General features: G+C 36.1%; 2 protein-coding genes and 1 long non-coding RNA gene across 4 annotated transcripts; 1 reads left to right on the forward strand and 2 right to left on the reverse strand.

Annotated features, from left to right (window-relative positions):
• Positions 1-189: 189 nt before the first annotated feature.
• npepl1 (aminopeptidase like 1) lies at positions 190-10745 on the forward strand. The gene is made up of 12 exons (XM_051896749.1): positions 190-381; positions 1168-1353; positions 3494-3664; positions 3805-3894; positions 4548-4629; positions 4875-5017; positions 5364-5441; positions 8149-8249; positions 8350-8473; positions 9527-9703; positions 10184-10294; positions 10378-10745. Exons 1-12 carry the CDS (start codon positions 232-234, stop codon positions 10540-10542), a joined length of 1578 nt encoding a protein of 525 aa, XP_051752709.1. The 5' UTR covers positions 190-231; the 3' UTR covers positions 10543-10745.
• On the reverse strand, positions 6018-8139 carry LOC127514195 (uncharacterized). The gene is made up of 2 exons (XR_007930581.1): positions 7699-8139; positions 6018-7665 (listed from the first exon to the last, which is right to left on the reverse strand). It is a non-coding gene; the product is annotated as an uncharacterized LOC127514195 (long non-coding RNA).
• A 158-nt stretch (positions 10746-10903) lies between the features above and the next one.
• Positions 10904-16291, reverse strand: si:dkey-249d8.1 (uncharacterized). Of its 2 annotated transcripts, XM_051896751.1 has the most exons (5): positions 16272-16291; positions 15796-15870; positions 14753-14942; positions 14369-14564; positions 10904-13231 (listed from the first exon to the last, which is right to left on the reverse strand). In XM_051896751.1, the coding sequence occupies exons 3-5, from the start codon at positions 14938-14940 to the stop codon at positions 12464-12466; spliced, it is 1152 nt and encodes a 383-aa protein (XP_051752711.1). In that variant the 5' UTR covers positions 14941-14942; positions 15796-15870; positions 16272-16291; the 3' UTR covers positions 10904-12463. The 2 variants fall into 2 exon arrangements, with proteins under 2 accessions (XP_051752711.1, XP_051752710.1); XM_051896750.1 differs by lacking the exon at positions 16272-16291 and having other exon boundaries at positions 15796-16258.
• Between the last annotated feature and the right edge of the window lie 1735 nt (positions 16292-18026).

The following is an 18026-nucleotide window of genomic DNA, read 5'->3' on the forward strand; positions in this document are numbered from 1 at the left end:
ATATATTCGTACATCATGGTACTCCAAGATACTTCAAATGCTAGTACAGTATTACGTTTAGCCTTTTTATTAGCACTTTATTGTTCGAAAACCAGTGGGGGGAAAAATTAGGCTAGATTTAAATAAATAAATCAATAGCGCTCTCAGCACAAGGGCTCGCGAGACAGGCAGGAGAAGCGGAAGGTTAAAGTGCATCTTCCTTCTGAAGAGAGACTGTCACTCGGGTGGAAGATGGCGAACGTAGTGCTCGAGTTCAAGGCTTCTGCCGGGGACTCAGAGCCGCAGAACCGCCCGGTCCTCATCGTCGGCCAGCTCGCCAATCTGCAACAGATCAACTGGACCCAGGTGAAAGGGAAACTGCAGCCAGTGGTCACAAAAGAGGTACGAAATGTTTAATAAAAAGTAACTCCGCTTGTAAACACATTGACGTTAGCTTACAGGCTAAAGTTATCGGAGAAATCTGCCTGGACTCACTAGTGTTGTGTAACAGACCGCTAATCTGCATTTACTAATGGAAACGTCAATTATAGATATTTATAAAAAGATAATAAAGTCATTTTGGCTAGTTAAGTTATTATTCTTCACTGACTCTTAATTTAATGAAATAATGACTTTTTTAACAGTCAAATTCTGTCCACTAACAAAAGGTACCATTGTAATACTTGTCTATTGATATTGGACATTGCAATATCATGGTATTTTGGGCATACAGTGGTACTTCCAGTACGATTTAATACCACTTTCACCATGGTAATAGTAATATTGTGGTATTTTTAACGTGGTACCATGGCAATACATTTTTGCTTTATACTGGACATGTGCAACTGTGATATTTATGAACATATTTTGGAGCACACTGTAAATACTAATGTTTATGAATATGATAAGTACTTTCTTACAAAGTCAAACACATTGTGTTGTTTTGTAATGCTTGATTAAATCTGTCAAGTGAACGTTTATCATCATCATCATCAAGATTTCTTGATAGACCTGACTGTCTGGGTTGTTTAGATGTTTTGCTTTTATTGCCTGTGTATGTATGATGGTCTATATGATGTTATTTTTCTTCACACTAGATTAGGTTTCAGATACACTAGTTAATAACATTGCATTGCACTACCTTTTTTGCCACACATTTTTGTTTATGTGTGCTGTATTTGCATTCAGATATGGCAGGCAGCTTTGTCTTCTCTCAACCCCAACCCTACGGATAGTTGCCCACTGTATTTGAGTCATGCAGCTGTGGCAGCCCTTCCTTCACGAGTCAGCCGTCACAACAGCCCATCATCTGCCCACTTCCTCACCCGTCTGGTCCGAACCTGCCTGCCTGCTGGCAACAACCGCTGCATTGTGGTCAGTCTCATTTCACACCATTATTCATATGCTTATAAATCTAATTGGGTCCCTCTTCATCAAGTTTCCTGTAAAATGTAGTCCTTTTGTTCAGATAGACTAGGAAAATATTTCAACTGTTTCAGACTGCATTGTTCTCGACCGCTTGTGGCTTAATGTTTAGTCTGCATTTTCATTTTATGTTGATCATAATTTCCATGTGACGCTTACAATCTCTGTATCTCCTTCTCCCTCATATGTGACCCTGGACCACAAAACCAGTCGTAAGGGTATTTGTGCATCATCTGAAAGCTGAATAAATAAACTTTCCATTGATGTATGGTTTGTTAGGATATTTGGCCGAGATACAACTATTTGAAAATCTGGAATCTGAGGGTGCAAAAAAATCTAAATATTGAGAAAATCTCCTTTAAAGTTGTCGAAATGAAGTCCTTAACAACGCATATCCACTCACAAAAATAAATTTTTGATATATTTACGGTAGGAAATTTACAAAATATCTTCATGGAACATGATCTTTACTTAATATCCTAATGATTTTTGGCATAAAAGAAAAATCGATAATTTTGACCCTTACAATGTATTGTTGGCTATTGCTACAAATATACCTGTGCGACTTATGACTGGTTTTGTGGTCCAGGGTCATGGTGATGCTTTCATTTAAAGGTGCAATATGTAAGAATTTTGCAGTAAAATATCCAAAAAGCACTAGGCCAGTGTTATATATTGTGTTCACTTGAGTCCTTACAATATCCCAAATGTTTCCAACTATTTGTAAATCTTAAGAAAATTGCAATTTTAACCAAGGCTCCGGGATGTGTGAGGAGTCGCCTGTCAATTGCGTCATACCCACGTTAGCCTTGGTTTCCGGTTTTATTTTGTAGAAGCCATGGAAACACCAAAGACGCTTTAATATTTACATGTTTTAATAGACAAGGGAACAACTGTTTTGATATATTTATAGACAGAAAACAAATTATTGTTATATAGCTCAACACGTTTAGTCTTATTGTTTAAATCTAATTTTCTTTTTTTTTTTTTTTTTTTTTGTGAGTACCACGCTTTATCATTCCTCAGAGAAAAACACTATTTTGTGAAGTAGCTAACATAGCGTAATCAGATGCAGCTTTATTTTTAGTAACAGTAATACAGCATTTTCTCCATCATACAATACGTTTTAAAATTAATTACATGTCATTTATCAACACAAGCCATCCAGCATTTAATATGATATTCTAAAATCGATCTATCTTACTCCAGTGTGCAACAAGTGTCTTACAGCAGCCGCCGAGCGAACGCATATGAGTAACGTTATAACATCATTTTCAACACACTCAAATGTATCTAATATGATAAACAGAGCTGCGTTTCCTCATACTCATGACCGGAAAAGCGGAAGCAGCGCCGGCGACTGTGGCATAATAAAAGTTTCGCTGCTCGTGAGGCGTGTGTTGCACAATCGCTCCAGGGGCCTCATTCAGCTCCCACAACACTCGGTCCTGCTCTGCTTCATACTACAGTAACGATAATAATTGCATCCATGAACATGATTTCTTCCCGAGTCCTATCCCGATTATTTTCCACCGGCTGTGATGTGAAGACCACATGTCTCAAGATTCCGTGCTCAAACTTCACGTCATTAAGCTACGCCTTTGTTTTGAATAGGCCTCTAGCGACCTCCTAGCAGACAGAAAATCCTACATATTTCACCTTTAAAGAACCATATTTCCTCAGTTTACAATTTTTTTTTTTTAACAATATTCATCACCATGAACCAGAAACATACACCCATTTACTTTAGAGAGAATGATTTGATTGATAATGAAACACAATAAGTGAAAAGCAGAGTGCATAATGTGTGTGTGTGTGTAAAATAAATATTAAATTGTATATTTTTAATATGTTATTTCATATGAATTACAGTTACAGATCTAACCATTGAAAAATCATGTTTATAAAAGACAGCTTCCATTTACAATGGAAAATGGTAAATATTAAAATGCATAGTGTTTCAAAAGTATAGCCACAACTCACTAAATGTTAAAATCAAGATACAATTTGCAGTTTTTTCCTATTGAAATCAGTATTATGCCACAAATGCTGTTGATGCCACGTGGTAAGTTTCTTATTGGCTCCTCAGATGGTGTGCGAGCGTTCTGATGTGTTCGCATCTGCGTGTGCCATTGCCCGAGCTTTCCCGCTGTTCACCCGCCGTTCAGTGTCTTCTCGCAGGACAGAGAAGAAGCACGTCACTGTGGAGTTTGTTTCTGTGGGTCAGGACAACGGCCCTCTGGAGGTCTCTACGCTGGAGGTAAAGTGTTTGGATCTACTTCCTCATGCCACAGATCAAGTTGGCTACCTTACAGTCAGCTCATACCACTGTTACTAGTTCATGTATGTTTATGCATCATTCTATTAGATCCGTATGAATGTGTGTGTGTTTGTTTCCAGTGTCTTGCCAATGCAGCGGATGGAGTTCGTCTGGCTGCTCGAATCGTGGACACTCCATGCAGCGAGATGAATACTGATGACTTCCTGGAGGCAAGCGTTTATCCTCGATGTTTGGATATCTCTGTGAAACACTGCTTTTAGTATTATTTATATTAGTATAATTTTATTTTTATATTTTCAGTTTTTATTTTAATTTTAGTTTTAGTAGTTTTGTTGAAGGCCTCTGTCATTTATATTGTTTTTTTTTTTTGTAACTCTTTACAATAAGCTTCTGTTATTTAATGCATTAATTAACATTAACAATTAACAATACATTTGTTACAGTATTTATTAATCTTTGTTAATGTTAGTTAATAAAAATACAACTGTTGTTCATTGTTCATGTTAGCTCAGGTCCATTAAATAATATGAACATGCAACTTTTGATTTTAATAATGTATTAGTAAATGCTGAAATTAACTAAGATTAATAAATGCTTTAAAAATATTTTTCATTAAGTTCATGTTGTTAAAGTGTTACCTTTTTTAATATTTCTATTTAGTTTTAATTTATTTTTATTTCAGTTTTAGTCATTTTTGTACTTTAACTTAAACTTATTTTATTCCAGGTAGTTTTCATTTAATATTTATATTTTATTTCAGCTTTATTTCAATTAATTAACATTATTTTTAATAGTTTTAGTTAACACTGAAATTGCTGAAATAGACTTTTCCACTCATGATATTTTATGCAATCTTCTTCAGGAAATCAAGGCAGTGGGGAATAGCTTAGGCATCACTCCAACTATAATTAGAGGAGAAGAACTGAAACAAAAGGGCTTTGGAGGTAATCTTGAGTTTATTCTAGTCAGCAGATTGCAACATTTTCTGATCTATGATAAAAATGATGAGCTTGTGCTTTCATCACAAGATGAGTCAATGAATATGTTATTTTACAACAGCTGACTTTGGGCTTATTCCTCTAGATGAAGTTTTTCTGGCATGTAAAGGAAAATGTCATTTTAAGCTTGAAAATGCAAGCGACCGTTACCCTGTGCATATGTTCATGTGTGCAAAATCTCTTCTCTTTAGGCATCTACGGAGTTGGTAAAGCTGCCCAGCACCCTCCTGCGTTGGCTGTTCTTAGCCACACCCCCTCAGGTGCCACACAGACCATTGCCTGGGTGGGCAAGGGCATTGTCTATGACACCGGTGGTCTCAGCATCAAGGGCAAAGTAAATACCCCACCTCACCGTCAGCCTAGTGCACTAAAAGATAGGCAGAGCACTCAATGAGTTTTTTTTTCTTAAAGGCGAAGTGTGTAATTTTTTTTTGGTATTAATATTAAACCCATTCCAGTCTAATGTGCAGCAGTGTATACTATAAGTAACCAAAATTCCACAAAAATTGCCATCAAGAGTGGGAGTTTGTCAGACCAAAGAAGACAGATATTTTGCAATTCTGTTTGGTGCCTCTAGAGGCACAGAAATGACACACTTCACCTATAAACACCACACTATATCTGCAATGACACTACTTAAGATGATTGATTTTACATTTTATTTTTTTCTCCCCTTATAGACCACAATGCCAGGAATGAAAAGAGACTGTGGAGGAGCCGCGGCCATTTTAGGAGCTTTTAAAGCTACTGTTAAACAGGTACTGCAAAGAGATTTATCGTTCTGGTAGCTAGAAGGTCACTGGCTGCTAAACTTATCTACATTAAAGGTCCTAACCCCTGTCTCAGGTGGTCTGATCACAAGTGGGCATCTGAGACGGATTGCTCTTTACACCTTGGTATTAATCCCAAATATGTCCACAGTGACCATCTAATATCTTGTTTACGGGAGGGTGTTTGATTTCATGACTGCACAGCACACATTTAAGTGTGTGTGACATCAATCAATATACCATTCCAAACTTTGGAGTTGCTAAGATTTTATAATGTTTTGAAAGAAGTCTCTTTTCCTCACCAAGGCTGCATTTATTTGATCAAATATACAGTAATATTGTGAAATATTATTGCAATTTAAAATAGTAGTTTTCTATTTTAATACATGTTAAAATGTAATTTATTTTTGTGATGCCAAGCTGAATTTTCAGCGTCACTACTCCAGTTTTCAGTGTCGCATGATCCTTCAGAAATCATTCTAATATGCTGATTTGCTGCTCAATAAACTTTTTTCTTTAGGGCTGTTACGATTCCTTCATTAAATTCGAGTGCTCAATTTAAAAAAAAAAATCCTTGATTGCAGTTTACCTGTGTTGATTAACCTGGCAAAATACTGGAAGTGGCGCATTTCACAGACGAGCATTTCAGAGCGGCTCTGTTCATAGTAAATGCTGCTCTACATGAATTCAGTCTCTGCATGTGTTGTTTATTTGGGTTTCCAATAATGTGTATTTGGGAAGGCATATGCAGTCTGATGAGATACACTATATTGCCAAAAGTATTGGGACACCCCTCCAAATCATTGAATTCAGGTGTTCCAATCACTTCTATGGCCACAGGTGTATAAAATCAAGCACCTAGGCATGCAGACTGCTTCTACAAACATTCGTGAAAGAATGGGTCACTCTCAGGAGCTCAGTGAATTCAAGCGTGGTACCGTGATAGGTTGCCACCTGTGCAATAAGTCCATTCGTGAAATTTCCTCACTACTAAATATTCCACGATCAACTGTTAGTGGTATCATAATAAAGTGGAAGCAATTGGGAACAACAGCAACTCAGCCACGAAGTGGTAGGCCACGTAAAATCACAGAGCGGGGTCAGCGCATGAAGTCGCCAACTTTCTGCAGAGTCAATAGCTACAGACCTCCAAACTTTGTGTGGCCTTCAGATTAGCTCAAGAACAGTGCGTAGAGAGCTTCATGGAATGGGTTTCCATGGCCGAGCAGCTGCATCCAAGCCTTACATCACCAAGAGCAATGCAAAGCATCGGATGCAGTGGTGTAAAGCACGCCGCCACTGGACTCTGGAGCAGTGGAGACGTGTTCTCTGCAGTGACGAATCATGCTTCTCTGTCTGGCAATCCAATGGACGAGTCTGGGTTTGGCGGTTGCCAGGAGAACGGTACTCGCCTGACTGCATTTTGCCAAGTGTAAAGTTTGGTGGAGGGGGGATTATGGTGTGGAGTTAGTTCCAGTGAAAGGAACTCTTAATGCTTCAGCATACCAAGACATTTTGGACAATTTCATGCTCCCAACTTTGTGGGAACAGTTTGGGGATGGCCCCTTCCTGTTCCAACATGACTGCGCACCAGTGCACAAAGCAAGGTCCGTAAAGACATGGATGAGCGAGTTTGGTGTGGAGGAACTTGACTGGCCTGCACAGAGTCCTGACCTCAACCCGACAGAACACCTTTGGGATGAATTAGAGCGAAGACTGCGAGCCAGGCCTTCTCGCCAACATCACTGCATGACCTCACAAATGTGCTTCTAGAAGAATGGTCAAAAATTCCCATAAACACACTCCTAAACCTTGTGGAAAGCCTTCCCAGAAGAGTTGAGGCTGTTATAGCTGCAAAGGGTGGGCCAACTCCATATTAAATCCTACGGATTAAGAATGGGATGTCATTAAAGTTCATGTGCACGTAAAGGCAGGCGTCCCAAAACTTTTGTCAATATAGTGTATATTAAAGGTTAAGTGGACATTTGAATTAAATGTTGTTTGGATTTGATCAAGGATTTGATCCAAAAACCACAAAAAATAATAGATTACCCGATTAACAATCAAAATAGTCAACAGATTACCCGATTAACAGTCAAAATAGTCAACAGATTACCCATCAACCGTCAAAATAGTCGACAGATTACCCATTTAATTCGTCAAAATAGTCGACAGATTACCTGATTAATCGTCAAAATAGTTGACAGATCACCTGATTAATCCATCAAAATAGTCGACAGATTACCCATTAACCGTCGACAGATTACCCAATTAATCATCACAATAATCTATAGATTACCTGATTGATCATCAAAATAATCGACTGATTACTCAATTACCAAAATAATCGTTAGTGACAGCCCTACATTTCTTATTATTATAAATGTTTAACAGTTGTGCTACCTAATATTTTTGTGGAAACATTTTTTCAGGATTCCATGATGAATTAAAAAAAAAAATCAAAAGAACAGCATTTATTTGAAATAGAAATTTGTGTAACATTATAAAGGTCTTTACTGTCATTTTGATCAATTTAATGCATCTTTGCTGAATACAAGTGTTAATTTCTTTCAAAAAAAGTTTATAACCCGTTTACATCAATATTTGTAACCGCATCACACAAAATGGATGTTAATACCAGGTGTAACCTTAGCCCAGGTTTTAAACTCTGACACTGATTTCTGTTTTGTCTCAGGGCTTTAAGGACAACCTTCATGCGGTCTTCTGCCTGGCTGAGAACTCAGTGGGACCTACAGCCACTCGACCAGATGATATACACACTCTGTACTCTGGAAAGTAAGTGTTGGCATGTCAGCTATTGATGTATAACTAGTTGTGTCCTATCCATCAACATGCAATTTGATTAAAACTGAGGTGTGTTTCCATTGTTTCTCAGGACAGTGGAGATAAACAACACAGATGCTGAAGGGAGGCTGGTGCTCTCTGATGGTGTTGTATATGCAAGCAAAGATCTCTCTGCGGACATCATACTGGACATGGCAACGCTGACCGGCGCTCAGGTGTGTTTGTGCTGACATATTGGTGTGTGAAGATCTTCTTTTCTTAAGCCTGAAAAGGTAATAATTCCATATTAAATTTCAAAGCAGTCATTCCATCTTCAAAGAGATGTGTGAATACAAGTTTTTACAGTTTTGACTAGGAACAAGATCTTGTAAGTGTTCGAGACAAGATCTCTGGGCCAGATTGTTTTTCAAGCTAAGCGTAAAAAGAGAATTCAAAGTGTCACGTGATATCAGGAACAATTGGAGGAAAGCCAGAACCCAAACCACTTCTGTTTAACAGCTAACACATAATGCTGTTTTAAACTGTTGCACTTTGGATCTTGGCAAAAACTGGTTGCACCCTGACTTTGAACTTGTTCATAATCATGTGATGAAACCTTTAGTATTCTTTTTTTTGATAATCACTTCTTTGTCTTTGTCATGTATTTTAGTCAGTGAGATCCTCACTGGTGCTGATGATGATCAGTGTTGCTGATATATTTTTATTCAGCAAGGATGCATTAAATTTATCAAAAGTGACAGTAAAAACATGTATATTGTTCCAAAAATTTCTATTTCAATTAAATGCTGTTCTTTTGAACTTTCTATTAATCAAAAAATCTTGAAAAAATGTATTGCAGTATCTACGAAAAATTAAGCAGCACAACTGTTTTCAACATTGATAATAATAAGAAATATTTCAGCAAATCAGAATATTAGACTGATTTCTGAAGGATCATGTGACACTGAAGACTGGAGTAATGATGCTGAAAATTCAGCTTTGCATCAGAGAAATAAATTACATATTAAAATATATTCAAATAGAAAGCATTTTAAATTGGAATAATATTTTACAATATCTTTACTATGTTTGAACAAACAAATGCAGAATTTTTTAATCTGTAGTGTATGTAGCATTTTATATCAACATGCAATTTCATTCTTATATGGAACTGCCACTTTTCTTTATCCATTTAATTCCCAATCAAAACATCAAGTCCCACACTACTGAAACACCCTGTGTCTCTCCTGTTTTATGTTGCCTTTAATGTCTGCTGTTTTCTCTTGTAGGGAATCTCCACAGGGAAGTATCACGCTGCTGTGATGACCAACAATGAGCAGTGGGAGGCCGCTTGTGTGAGAGCGGGCCGCAGCAGCGGAGACCTGGCGCATCCTCTGGTCTACTGCCCCGAGCTTCACTTCAGTGAATTCACCTCAGCTGTGGCCGACATGAAGAACTCTGTGGCGGTGAGGAAAAAGGGAAGAGACGGGTGTGGAGTGAAAAGGGATGAAGAGTGTGAATAAATGTTCAGTACAGTGATGGAAGTTAACGTAATTGTGCATCACACAGTACATAATAATTTTTTATTATATTTGTGTGTGTGTGTGTGTGAGGACATGAGCTTTATTTTATTTAGCTTTTTATTATTACTTTTATTTGTATTTATTTTGCTTAATTTTACTTTATATGTATTTTTTAAAATTTATTATTGTATTACTTTTTATTTTACTTTTACATTTTTATTTTATTTCTGTTTTTATTTTACATTTCATTTTATTTAATTTTTTTATTTTGTTTTATATTTATATTATTTTATTGCTGGTCTGAATTGAAATTGTCAGTTCACCACAACCTTGGACAAAATGAAATATAAATAATTGTAATAGTAATTTAATGATTTTTGCCTGAATTGATTTTACATGGGTGCTTGTGTTCTGTGTCCACAGGACCGTGAGAATGCGCAGAGCTCCTGTGCTGGCCTCTTCATTGGCTCTCATCTGGGTTTTGATTGGCCAGGCATTTGGGTACATGTGGACATCGCTTCACCTGTCCATGCTGTGCGTATATACTGAGCATAATTCGAAATTAAGCATATTTCTTCAAGAATTATTAATAACTCCTCAATGTGGATTGTCAACAGGGGGAGCGAGCCACTGGTTTCGGTGTGGCCATGCTCTTGGCTCTGTTCGGCCAGGCATCTGAGGACCCCTTGCTCAACTCTGTGTCCCCATTGGGGGCCTCCACAGTCAAATCTGCCTCCGAAGACCAGATGGAGAGGGATTGCAAGAGGAGGAGACTCGTCTAAGATGAATTCAAACGGTTCTTAATCTTCAAAACAAAATATCTACGCCTTGTACATGTTGTTTCACAAAAGTTGCATCTATTAGACACACACACACACCTCCTTGCTCTATCCCATCCTGTACTGACCACCGCAGATAACCTTCCTCAGTGAAGTTGACAGTATATACAGTTATGAATTTAAATAAAAGTGCAATGTTGTCTCAATGTTTCGTAATGTACATGTGAATCTCTTTCACATTTTGTTGTTTTGAAGTTGCCATAGGCAAAGGATGGCAAGGAGCACATGAAATATCTATAAGCAAATACTGTACCAAGGTCTTCAGTGTTTTCTTTTTTTTTTTTCTTTCAATCAGAAAAAAAAATAAAATGCAATCATTTTATTTTCATTTCAAACATAAATGATGACACAATCACAATGTCAGTGTAAGTGATGCTTTTTTTTTTTTTTTTTTTTTTTTTTTTTAAACGCTAAATGTGTGCTGATAGCCATATCCACTTTTAATGCCAATTTTGTAAGTGTGGCAAAAGAAGAATATGGAATGTGAATGATAATTTTTTTTTTTAGAGTAAACGGCTAAAAAAATGTTTGTTCATGTTTGTTAGTGCAATTATTCAAAGGTAACATAAAATCTACAGGTTGTGCAAAGGGGAATAACACATCACAGTCAATCACCACCAATTAATTTCTATTACATACTTAAACATTAAAACCATTTCTATGGCATGTAGAAATATCAAACAGTCGCTGACTTTTTTGTAATCATTAATTACACATAATTTGGAAGTCATATATTTAATTTTTTCTGATAAACATTTATCTAAGGTTTCATATCTTTAAAACAAACTAAATATGAAGTTAACATTAAACAGGAAAATTACACCAAATTTTATTACTCTAGAATCTAGAACCTACTTATCCATTTTTATTTTATATGTAGAAAGATAGAGATATATTGCGTTGACATTTTAATGACAGTTTTTTTGTTTGTTTGTTCGTTTGTTTTAAGTGATATTTAAATTTTATCCCTCTGGTGCTCTTCGCATGTTGGTCAAAAATGACTTTTTTTTTTTTTTTGTATTTCAATGAAATGAATTTACTATATTTTAGTTCGATAATGTTTTGTATTTAATATGTTGTATTTTTAGGGGATTTTATGGTACTAAATTATATTTATGCTGCAGTTATAATCCATTTATTCACTTTTTGAGCATAGACCTGAAAATGAAATTTCCAACTTAAACCCGTCATGAATATTGAATGCTTTAGAGCACAGACTTAACTTTGGTCTCTTTTTTAAAAGATGACACTTGGCAAATAATTGCTGAAATGAAAAATGTTTTAAAAAGTTACAGAATTTTACGTTTATTGTTATGAAAAATGCACAAAATACTATTTTCAATTTTTATGTGAAATATTTCAAAAACACGTTTTACTCTAAATCTGCAAGAAAATCAAAGCCATAAATCTAAACAAGTTGTGTTCCAAATTTGAGCTTGATATCTCAAAAAATGAGCTTTCAATAAGATTTTGTTTGGCCGCTGTACCGAAAGTTTTCACTAGATGAAATTCGTCTCCCAATGCAGTCAATTTTGACCACAAGGAGCACAAGTGTGACTATTTGTTTCAGGACCATTTAACGTTTTCAAATCATGTCCATGATTTGTTTTTTTGCGTGTGTGTGCCAAAACCTTTACCAAGTTTTGTACCATTCCAATGAAGTAAAAAATGTAAAAAAATAAATAAAAAAAAAACATAAAATCTTTTAGTCAAGAATAACCGAAGAGCACCAGAGGGTTAAATGATTTACACTTTAAGCTACACAAGACCACTCCTGGTAGTCTTTGTCAGACTGTCCTTATGCTGATTGTATAGTACAGTAATGGGAAAAATCAAGAATTTTACATTTCTTCTAAGATCAGGCTCAATTGGTAGATTTTCTTTTTCTGACTTGTGAACTGAAGAGAAAGCCATGGTCTGGGGGTGAATAAAAGTCAGAGGATTCTGCCACAGGTTCCACTTTAACAGGCAGCTCAGCTTCACACTTGATTTCAGCCTTCTGAGGAACATCTTCCATCTTTACAATGATCTTCTCGCGGATTGTAATCTGCATGTGTGGCAGAGCAATGAAGCTCTGAATAACATCCTCTCGTGATGTGCCGGGCTCCACTGTGAGCACTGACCTGATCACCTCGTCTTCAATGTTTGCTTCCACAACGTTTCCCGTTTCTGGTTTAAGTTCCAGGTGACCGCTGATCTTCATTATGATGGCAGAGCTTTTATAATGCATGTTGCATGAGAAACAATATACAGTGGGGCTTGATGATGTCACGTCGTTGAGTTTATGTGAACGAGGACAAATGAAGATATTCTTAATGTTTGCACCAATGATGTCACATTTCATAGTTTCTGTTGGCACTTCAACAGCAACCGCTGTACCTTGAGATGGGATGTTGCCAATCTGTGTGTTTTTGGTAGTTGAAAGGGATGTTTTGCCCATGAACTTTCCCACAGAGACATTTGTGATGTTGTACCATTCTCCAACAGTTATGTTGTGCTCACACCAGACTGTTAGACTAATGTAGCCTGTAGTATCTGCCACAGTGTACTTAGTTCTTGGAAGATACCGTCCATCCCACACAAAACTGTTTCCCTTGAGCACCTCCTGGATAATCTTTGCATTGATGTTTACCTGTGCAATATGAAGAAAACAAGCAGATGCATATGGACAGTGACATGACACTTTTGGGTCTGGAGTAAATAAAAAATATACTCAAATGTCCATTTATAGAAAAATGACTAAATAGTAAACAAATATCTAGATTGTAATATAGAAAAAAGTATAGATAAAATAATGAAAATGCAGGAAAAATCTTTGCCATTAGTACTTTAATGAAATTTTTATAATTGGGTAACACTTTACAATACAATTTTACTACATTAGATAACATGAACTAATAATAAACTGCACTTAGACAGCATTTATTAATCTTTGTTAATGTTAATTTCAACATTTACTAATATATTAAAATCTTGTTAACATAATGCACTGTGAACTAACATGAACCAACAATGAACTGTATTTTCATTAACTAACCTTAACAAAGATTAACAAATACAGTAACAAATGTATTGCTCATGGTTAATTCATGTTAGTTAATACATTCACTAATGTTAACTTATGAACCTTATTGTAAAATGTTAACTATAATTGTTTTTTTAAATAATCAGTAAAGCAGTTTTGGAATATTATTAATATATTGAAAACATTTGCCCACCAAATCTAAGTTAAAAATTACTTGTAATTAGATTGTATTACATTTTAAAATACTCAGTCAGTCCACAGTTACTTTTTTAATCGATTACATGATTACTTAATATTCACAAAATGGCAGAATTCATTGATTCTTCCTAATTATTCTTTTTTTTATCTTTTAAATTTTCTTTTCTAAAGCTTATTGCTTATATATGCTCAAAAAGTCTTCCAGTTTTGTGGAATTGCACACAAGAACGGCCACTAAAGTCAGGCAACTATAATTACATGGGAAAATTGAGGCCACACAGCATAAACAAATGCAATAAATCATTTTTTGTTATTGTTTCATTTTGATTGTTTTTATTTTAAAATCGCTTATTTCTTCTCATTTTAAATTCTTAAGATTTAATTCATTATTAACTTTTGCATCAATTTATGAACCCCCTGCAGTTCCTTCCCTAACCCTCATGTAATATTTAAAGCACTTCATGTTGTTGATAAAAAAATCATTTTTCTTTTTCTTCATATTTTTGATCAATACAATATGGTGACAGTAATAATTAAACTACCTACCCTCTTTGATTTTGTATCTGAGTTTAGGAGTTCAGACAGTTGTACACCTTGTGGTCTAGGAGACGAGCTGTTTTTAAACGCTTTTCCTAGGTCACGAACGCAGGACATTGTGGAGCTGTGTGTGTAAAACACGTCCATTTTTCTGCTGGGCTCCACAGATGGCTGTAATATGACATCCTCTAGTGTAACTAGGCTCCTGTACAAAGGTTTTGATGTTTTAGACACACATTTACAATAAATTATGACTACAGAGATGAATAGGGTGGTTGAATAAAACTGTATGTTGCTCAATAAAACACCTCAGTGCCTGTAAATAATGGTGATATGGCCTTTTAGAAACTTTAGAAAAGTAGGATGCTTTTATTTTTGTGAGTGAAGGCTTACCGGGTGATTTCAGCATTGTGGAAGTTGATGTGATCTTCTGTTCTGAAGGCCACAACTTTGCTATATTCACCTTCGTGTTGAAGAATAGCATCAAAATATGGTGCTCTGGTGTCTTTTATGGGGCTCACGTCACAAAGGAAACCCTTGACCTGACTCCTTAATTTTTTGGCTGGACTTTGTTGTGCCATATCTGATCACATGGATAACAGTTGTTAACTAGTTACTTTTTTTTTTTTAAAGTTAAATCAGAACAGTTGACATTACAAACAGCAAACACTTAAAATATATCTCAGCTGACCAGACATAATTATATAATGTTTAATTGTAACATTTTATATTAGTGCTGTCAAATCGATTAATCACAATTAATCACATCTAACATAAAAGTTTGTAAATATACTGTATATATATACTGTATACACACACACACATTCACTGTAAAAATGAATTGTTGGTTTGACTTAAAAAAAAGTATGTTACCTGGTTGCTTAAAATTTTGAGTTCATTGAAATTAAAAATTTGAGTTAATACAATGAAGGCGATTGGTTTAATCAACAGTAACTCAAAATATTATGTTATCTGAACTGTTATCTAAGTTGATTTGACAAAAAGAAAAAATGTTGTGATAACAAATCATGAAAGTAATTTTTATAGTGTATGTATTATATACAATCTTTTATGTTTTTATGTTAGATGCGATTAATCATGATTAATCGATTTGACAGCACTATTACATACACTCTTAAAAATAAAGGTTCCAAGAGGGGGTTTTCACAGCAGTGCCACAGTGAACAGTTATTAAAAAATATATATATATATTTTCTTAGTTTGAAGAACATTTGAAAAATCTAAAGAACCTTTTTCTGATATAAAGAATCTTTTGTGCAGTTGAAAGGTTCCATGGAAGTCAAAGGTTCTTTATTGAACCATCAATGCCAATAAACAATCTTTATTTTTAGGAGTGTGTGTATATATGTATAACTACTGGAAACTAAATTTCTTTTTTTTATTAATATTTTTCTTTCCACGTCTCTAGTCCTTACCAACGATTATCAGTTGTTCCCTCTAAGAGGTACAGGCTCCTTATCACTGTCACCCGAGACACGCCTGCAAACACACTGATAACAACTGACTGAAAAACACCTCTGCATTAGAAAAATTTCAAATTTAGCTTATAAAAACATGAGTATCGTGTACAGTATCATCCACACTGAGGCACTATTATCACTTTTTAATTTCTTTCTCTTGAAGAAAAGTACTGTGGTGTCACCACAAAATGGTTTTGGTATCAGATGGCAATGGTTCTATCAAAAACACTATGATACTGATAATTACCACATTCATTTATCATATCTTTTTGTTTGTGCTGTGCTGCATTATGCAGCCCATGAAACAGCTTATTCAGATCACAGCAACCATTTACTCATCTGGTGAACCATTTCTCAGATTAATGGATTTGTATACTACTGACTAAGTCAGATATATAATTATATAAAAGAATAGCAGAGAACATGCTTACCTGTACTCACGTCTCTTAAGTCATAAAAATGAAGACTGGACTTTGCCCTTCAGATGAAATGCAAACATGTGCATGACTCTATGTTGTATTCTTTATTTCAATATTTTTGGACCAGTGTTGTTATTGTTAAATAAAACTATTACAAAATTGTTTTCATTAATTGAAATAAAGTTTAAATAAAATAAAATACAAATAAATACGAAAAACTTAAACGTAAAAAATTGTAAACATATATATATATACACACACACACACTATATTGACAAAAGTTTTGGGACGCCTGCCTTTACGTGCACATGAACTTTAATGACATCCCATTCTTAATCCGTAGGGTTTAATATGGAGTTGGCCCACCCTTTGCAGCTATAACAGCCTCAACACTTCTATGAAGGCTTTCCACAAGGTTTAGGAGTGTGTTTATGGGAATTTTTGACCATTATTCTAGAAGCGCATTTGTGAGGTCAGGCAGTGATGTTGGCTACAAGGCCTGGCTCGCAGTCTCCGCTCTAATTCATCCCAAAGGTGTTCTATCGGGTTGAGGTCAGGACTCTGTGCAGGCCAGTCAAGTTCCTCCACATCAAACTCGCTCATCCATGTCTTTATGGACCTTGCTTTGTGCACTGGTGCGCAGTCATGTTGGAACAGGAAGGGGCCATCCCCAAACTGTTCCCACAAAGTTGGGAGCATGAAATTGTCTAAAATGTCTTGGTATGCTGAAGCATTAAGAGTTCCTTTCACTGGAACTAAGGGGCCAAGCCCAACCCCTGAAAAACAACCCCACACCATAATCCCCCCTCCACCAAACTTTACACTTGACACAATGCAGTCAGGCAAGTATCGTTCTTCTGGCAACCGCCAAACCCAGACTCCAGACTCGTCACTCCAGAGAACACGTCTCCACTGCTCTAGAGTCCAGTGGCGGCGTGCTTTACACCACTGCATCCGATGCTTTGCATTGCACTTGGTGATGTAAGGCTTGGATGCAGCTGCTTGGCCATGGAAACCCATTCCATGAAGCTCTCTACGCACTGTTCTTGAGCTAATCTGAAGGCCACACGGAGTTTGGAGGTCTATAGCTATTGACTCTGCAGAAAGTTGGCGACTTCTGCGCACTGTGCGCCTCAGCATGCGCTGACCCCGCTCTGTGATTTTACGTGGCCTACCACTTCGTGGCTGAGTTGCTGTTGTTCCCAATTGCTTCCACTTTGTTATGATACCACTAACAGTTGACCGTGGAATATTTAGTAGTGAGGAAATTTCACGTATTGACTTATTGCACAGGTGGCAACCTATCACAGTACCACGCTTGAATTCACTGAGCTCCTGAGAGCGACTCATTCTTTCACAAATGTTTGTAGAAGCAGTCTGCATGCCTAGGCGCTTGATTTTATACACCTGTGGCCATAGAAGTGATTGGAACACCTGAATTCAATGATTTGGAGGGGTGTCCCAATACTTTTGGCTCTGTAGAGTGTTTGTCCGTTTAGGGCTGCTGTAGAAACATGCCAGCGCATAATGGTGACTTTCTGACATGGAGGGGGACCCGCGGTGTATGAGATAGAAATGCCTCATTCTAAGGTAATAAAAACACAACGGTTTATTATGTAAGGTCTTTATGTTCCACTGAAAACATAGTTATGTATATTATATTGCATTTCTGTCAATATCCTCCCAAATTTTACACATTGTACCTTTAAAACAAAATATCAATAAATACTATAATAGTAAATAAATAATACTAAAATAACATTTTAG

The sequence above is a fragment of the Ctenopharyngodon idella genome, chromosome 6 (assembly GCF_019924925.1).
Source record: "Ctenopharyngodon idella isolate HZGC_01 chromosome 6, HZGC01, whole genome shotgun sequence".
In the NCBI taxonomy this organism is placed as follows: Eukaryota; Metazoa; Chordata; class Actinopteri; order Cypriniformes; family Xenocyprididae; genus Ctenopharyngodon; species Ctenopharyngodon idella.

Coding starts and splice junctions, on each gene's coding strand:
- npepl1 (XM_051896749.1), top strand. CDS start 232: ATGGCGAACGTAGTGCTCGAGTTCAAGGCTTCTGCCGGGGACTCAGAG. Junction 5,442..8,148: donor TTAAAGCTACTGTTAAACAG/GTACTGCAAAGA, acceptor GTTTTGTCTCAG/GGCTTTAAGGACAACCTTCA. Junction 8,250..8,349: donor CACACTCTGTACTCTGGAAA/GTAAGTGTTGGC, acceptor ATTGTTTCTCAG/GACAGTGGAGATAAACAACA.
- si:dkey-249d8.1 (XM_051896751.1), bottom strand. CDS start 14,940: ATGGCACAACAAAGTCCAGCCAAAAAATTAAGGAGTCAGGTCAAGGGT. Junction 14,565..14,752: donor CACAATGCTGAAATCACCCG/GTAAGCCTTCAC, acceptor ACCTTTGTACAG/GAGCCTAGTTACACTAGAGG. Junction 13,232..14,368: donor CAGATACAAAATCAAAGAGG/GTAGGTAGTTTA, acceptor CATATTGCACAG/GTAAACATCAATGCAAAGAT.